General features: G+C 38.3%; 1 protein-coding gene across 2 annotated transcripts in view; it reads right to left on the bottom strand.

The window, feature by feature from the left end:
• Positions 1-6,273, bottom strand: part of lrba (LPS responsive beige-like anchor protein) — a 176,747-nt gene that overhangs the window by 143,350 nt on the left and 27,124 nt on the right. For both annotated transcript variants that reach the window (XM_024259407.1, XM_024259408.2), the window contains exons 9-16: positions 5,240-5,437; positions 3,851-3,984; positions 3,261-3,369; positions 2,747-2,899; positions 1,385-1,553; positions 1,095-1,174; positions 791-853; positions 251-348 (exon numbers count right to left, since the gene is read on the bottom strand). In XM_024259407.1, coding sequence (XP_024115175.1) covers positions 251-348; positions 791-853; positions 1,095-1,174; positions 1,385-1,553; positions 2,747-2,899; positions 3,261-3,369; positions 3,851-3,984; positions 5,240-5,437 — 1,004 coding nt within the window. The remainder of the gene's footprint in view (positions 1-250; positions 349-790; positions 854-1,094; positions 1,175-1,384; positions 1,554-2,746; positions 2,900-3,260; positions 3,370-3,850; positions 3,985-5,239; positions 5,438-6,273) is intronic.

The following is a 6,273-nucleotide window of genomic DNA, read 5'->3' as shown; positions in this document are numbered from 1 at the left end:
AAACACAAAACTAAAAGAAAAAGTACACACAGAGGACAACAACAACACATTTTCCTTCAAATTAAAAGTTTGGTAAAAGCTCTTTCAAAAAGAACTGCGGAAGGTTTGACTTGGTTAACAAGGTTACACAGCTCTGGAGAGCTTACAGCTAAATGGTTTGGTTAGGACATAAACTCTGATACAGCAAAGTAAAGGGTCAGATGGTGAGGAGACAAAATAACTACAACAAAAACCAGAACTTGACAATTACCGAATTCCATTTCTCTGGTCAAAGGCTTGGACCATTGAACCAGGATGTTCAGACATTAGAGCCACCAGCAGCTGCAGTACATCCATGAGGTTTTCATCCTGCAGAGGAAACACACTGATGAGCAACTTTCAAAGTGACATCCTAAACTATGACCTTACGCGCGACACAGAAGCACAAATGCCAAAACGATCCACAAATATTCATATCCCCACACAGTTTAGAATTTCTATTAGTTGCTACAACACATATAGTAAATCACAAACCAATTATTCTTACAAAATGAGAAGCTGCATCATGATGCGGCATTTCAGGCCGTCTGTAATGAACCTTCAGGTTTACAGCCACAGTCAATGATTGATTGATTTATTAGCTTTCTGTGAGCCCTCAGTAAACAAACACCTGTGTCAGGACCTCTGCTGGCAGAGCAGAAGAAAACAAAAGCCGATAATGCTGCCTTTGGTTTTAAAGGATGCTGCAGGAGATAGTGTTACACTGCCATCTGGTGGTGGTGATGATGATCAAAGCAGGATAGATCCATACCTCATGCATGGTCAGGAGGTAGTTGAGGATACTCTGCAACTCATCTTCTTTCACCCCATGATCCTATGATACAAAAAAAAAAAAAAAATCAACAACTCAAAAACAAATCTGGGAGATCTCTACATTTAACAACTCAAATATGAAAATCTTTAATGATTATTTACATCATTAAAAAAATAACACAAACTGACAAGATAATGAACTAATTTGATTAAACGTGTGCAAATAAGTGCACCAAAAAGCTTCTTATTGGATCAACATTTTAAGATCCTATATCCGATTTAGTGTATCAAGATAACTTTACCTTCATTATTAGCTGCTTGACAAACAGCAGGAGAAATGCTCGTAAAGAGAAGAGCTCCTTCTGGTTTGGCCTTGGACCATCTGAGAATGCAACAAATGCCGAAGAGAAACTTAAACCCACCAATAGTACATTAAAGTTTGTCAGAAAAAAACTGTTAAGGCTGTTTAAATTTCTGGTGGAACTGGATTTTGTACAAAAAGTGGTACCGTAGAATGTCTTCCCAGTGCTTCAAAGATAAAAAAAAGCTGTATTTTTTTGCAGTTTGGGTGTCTGTGTGTGTGTAGGCTCACCAACGCCTTTAGGCACCACTCCACTGCGGTCTTGCGGGTTGACAATCCAGTAGTAGTATTTTAGTGTATGCATGACCTGAAGCACAGTGCCCACCCTGCGTATTGCATTGTAGATGGTCACAGTGCTGATGAACTCTGTCGCCAAGTATGTGTAGAGAGTCAGCTGCACCTGTGGATATTAAAGTAAAAGTATGACGTGTACAAGCAATACCGAGAAGCAGCATAAAAATCTAATTTGCAGTTGAATTTATATTTTTTGCCAGAATTAGCAACATTTGAGATTCTCCACCTAAAAAACTAAGTGCTCTGATAAAAATAAATTGGGATAGTTTTTTTAGTTAGGATTTCTTTTTTTTTTTTTAATAAACGACATCAAATATCAACTTTTTGTTTGTTCCGATTTATTACATAAATAAATTAAGTGTGGCTCGTTTACATTTTTGTCCCAAAAAAAAAAATCTAAACCCCAACTAAAAAAGATTTTAGATGTATAAAAAGCAATTCCGCATTGTTAGCACATTATTATCTAATTTCATCCAATGTGAAGTTCAATAAAACATCTGTCCAATGTGTTCCTGAATCTACGGTGGCCATGAAGTCCAAAACACATCAACAAATCACTCGAAGCAAAACCATTTTAAACGCCAAAGAAAAAACTAGAACCAATGTTTAAAAAACATATTTTAGAAAAAAAAAACAAAGAAATATTTCACAAAACAAAATGCAATGTTAGAAAAACTAATGAAAAAACAGAAAAGGAAAGGGTCATGATTGAATGATGATATGCAGCATAGTTCCATGTCAAATATCTTTCGGTTGAAATGGCGGAATAAAATCAACAAAACCTTTTCTGGTTTCTTCGTTTTATTCGACTAACATTTTATTTTGTTCACTTTTGTTTTCTGATTTTTTCCTTTTTTTTTTTACAATCTGGTTTCTGGAAAAAAAAATTAAATTTAATGCTGTTATTTAGTATATATTTGTTTTGCTTTTTTGATAGTCTTTGTGATTTTTAATTATGTTCTTGTGTCCAGCGATCGTTTGAAAATTTGTCTTCACAAATCTGTCTTTGAACAACAGATTTTAATCAGATTATCCACATATTATTGTCTTACAAAAACATTTAAGAATGTTCCAGTGTCTTCAGTCTTATATTGTGTTTATTTTTTCTACTCTAGTAGCATTGGCAACATCATGACTTTATGGTTTAGCAGGAAACTGCCTTGCAAAAGGCACTAAAGAAAGCAGTATTAATGCATAAAAAAAACAGTTTGAACTCAAGTTCATAGTAAAGCATACTTTCTTCTTAAAGCTATGATATTTTCTTCTTTGAAAAAACTACAATTAAATATGCTTAGTTACCTTGGCAGGTGCGTGAATCCAGATGGCAGGGTTGAACAGGATGTTGTCACACAACTGCTTGAGTAGCAAGATGCCGTTCTGCAAGTTGCTGAGATATCTAGAGAAGGCCAGAACGATGTCCAGGACGGGTCGCGTCACATGCACCTTGGAAGACTGGATCACAGAGAGAGGAGGGGGGGGCGCGTTAATAGGAGCCACTGCTTGAGATTTATCAATTCCATAAATAAGGACAGCCCACAGGGATACGGAATGCAGAGTGAGAAGGTGAAGGACATAAACAATCCTCCAAAACTCATCCTCTGCTTAACAAGCATGCCGACCAGCTGTGACCTCCAAAAAAACAGCCAGGGGAAGGAAAGTGGCTGGTACAGAGCGCTGCTGTGTGTGTCTGCAGCAAAACCAAACCACCAGTAGCCTTATTTCAGAGCAGGGGTCATTAGTGCACCTGCCGGCCTGACAATAGTGATCTGTTGTGTTCACCTCAGCCAGCTGTGTTGGTTTGTGTTCAGCTCACCCTCTCCAACGTGTAGCCAATGACCAGGAAGCCTTTGCAGGCTAAAACCTGCTCTTGCATAGCCACAGAGTTCTTCAGGAGCTCCATCATGAAGGACAGCAAAGTGCAGCTGTCCAGCACGCGTTCAGACAGGGACAAAACGAGAGACGGAGAGCAAGTTAGGCACAGACAATAATCCATGTAAGCTGCTGACAAAGGCTTGACTGTCAAGGGTATATCCTTTATGAAGTGTGATTGAATGGGGGATGTCGTGTCCTCATTGTGCAGCGAAAACACATTCTAGCTGGCATCACCTTCAGGGAAGCAAATACAACCACACTAAGACTGATGGGAGATGGCTTTAAAGTAGAGTTAATGGGATTTCACTTTTTCATCTGCAAAACTTAAAATTATTTCAAACTGATTTTGATGTCAAAAATCTCCAAATGACTCAAGTTCTTAACATTTGTGAGGTTTGTTGGGTGTAAACAAACCCTTTGATTGTTGTTTAATTAGATAAAGTCAAATTGAGTTGACATTTGCAATCGTTTATTGACAAAAGCACAATGTAGAAACCCTCCAGCTTGCACTTGAATATCATAAGGCATTACCAAACAGAGGTGTCCAGTTCCTGGCTGGAAGGCTGGCGGTAATCCAGCTGTGCAAACAAAGGGAAGAGGACCTGCACGCCACCGATGGAGTGAATGCCGCTCTGGACTGAGTGAGTCACCACAGCCTTCACGTCCTAGAGAAACACACAGAGGAGCTGAGCTTCAACACAAAACAACCTCAGTATTTGTACAAGTCGCGCGGATGTTTATCCGGACCAACAAATCAGTGCTGTAGAAGTTGTGACATTCTTGGGGAGTCTGTTGAGGGTCTGGGTTGTATATTGTGACACCCACAAAAGGACTGAAAAACATTTCCATCTTTATTAGAATGGCACTTGTGAGCATAGCAAAGCTGTAAATATAGGTCAGATTCATTCATATTTCACATGGAGGGGGGTTATCTGAGTGGTAGAGGGAGTATATTGTATATTTGGGAGGCTGCAAAAGCCTCAACCACAAAGAAAACAGAGAATTTTTCATCTCGGATGAAAAGGACGGAGAAAAGAGAGGACGGAACATGAAAATGTGTTGGGTTTCTTTTGTTCCTGGATGTTGAAGGCATGTGGGTTTGGTGTAGTGTTGTATACTAACAGCTTACAGTTCATTTCTGTTTATTAAATCATCCGATTCAACCAAAGAAAGTTATGAAAGGATATTGAAAAAAAAACACACTTATATAAAAAAACATTTCCACAAATTATTAAAGACCCACTCTGGTTAAAATTGTTTTTTTTTTAAGTGTTTTTACATTTTCTTATAGGATTTTTCTGATGATGGAGGACATATATAAAGAAAATTACGCTCAAAAACGCCAGTCCCACCCACAAATCAGAGGTGAATTTCTAATGAACACCTTTTTTGATTTTGGCTAAAAAAAAAAAAAAAAAATTAAATCAACATCTTTACAAAAGATCACAAGATGACCACAGTGGGTCTTTATTTTGAGTAAGGAAAGAAACACTACTTAATCACCAAAATAATGTTATGGCTTCGTCAGTGGAGGTATAGGCATGGTATGGGAACAATCACACTATTGTGAATGAACCAAGGAAATTAACAGCACAACATAAAAGATGTTTGCAAAAAAAAATAAAATACTAAAAAGGAAAGAGAAGGACATTCATAAAGCAACACTCCTTTAACATCTTTGTATCTTGCTACAATCAACTTTTGATCTATTGTAAAAGTGGTCTTTCATTGGTCGTGTCTTTTACCCAAGTGTCGTTTTTGTGTGCGAGTGGAGAATGAATCTGTGTTGACATCAGTTTAATTTTGGAGCAGCGTAGTGTTTCAGCTTAAAGTGAAACAATGTCAATCTTCTCGCCTTCAGAAGGGAGCGGTTCTCGTGTGACATTGGAGCCCAACGCTCGGCTGCGGGTGTATAATTACCTGCAGCATCAGTGCGTGGGGTGAGTGCACAAAAATGGAGGCATTGTCCTTGGGGGAGGACTCGAGGCAGAGTTGAGCATCTGTGGCGCGCGGGTTATATGCGAAGGCGATGCTAGAGGACAGCTTGCCGTCATACAGCAGAGTCTTGTGATGCTCCGCGAACAGCAGGTCGCTCTCGGCCCGGTGCTTGAACGTGCCCTGTGCAATGAGACAAAGAGGAAACCACCACGTCAGTTTCTAAGAGATGTTTGCACATCCTACTGAGCATGAATCAAACTATAAGCATTAAATTATGTATATTTAAATAATGTTACTAAAATTAAATCATCTTTACTTGTATCAGTCAGAATGGCTTAGCATTTACATCCCCTACAAACAAACAAGAGAAAATAGACTCAGCCCAATTTGTGTGTGTGTACTTGTTGATTTGTGTGTAACTTTGAATTTGTGTGTGTGTGTAATTCTCAATTTGTCTGTAACTATAGTTTTTTGTATGCATATTTTTTATTTTTATCTCGTACAATAAATTTTGTGCATAACTATGTACTTGCAATGGTGCGCAAATATTACAAAATTAAAAAAAATAAACAAGACAATTTACAAGCGCACAATGTAAAATTACAACAACTTGAAACTAAATACACACACAAATCTTTAAAAATTATGCACTAATCCCCTGACACACCCAGACAAAAACGCACAAATCTGATGTGCGACTCTATTCACGTCTCCAAGATTTGTGAGTAAGTGATGCATTTAAATGCTGCTAGAATGCTAGGTCATCACAGTTTTCTATTCAACCGCTTTGAACTGACATTGTCAATAATATCTGGTGAAAACTTGACATTTTTTCCGTTTTCTTAAACGGACATGCTCTAATAATCTATATAAAAAAGTCTAAATATGTGTTAAAACTCTCAACACTAAAGTTTCTCTGTTCTCAGCACTTTCTAAGGCTGGGCTTTCCCTGCAGCGCCTTTGCCACGGAGCTCTTCCACGAGCTGGCGGTGCAAGGTCCTCCTCGTACGTAGGGC

Source organism: Oryzias melastigma, linkage group LG1 (assembly GCF_002922805.2).
Source record: "Oryzias melastigma strain HK-1 linkage group LG1, ASM292280v2, whole genome shotgun sequence".
Lineage (NCBI taxonomy): Eukaryota > Metazoa > Chordata > Actinopteri > Beloniformes > Adrianichthyidae > Oryzias > Oryzias melastigma.
The sequence above is the reverse complement of the archived record's forward strand: the minus strand, read 5'-3'. Positions and strand labels throughout refer to the sequence as shown.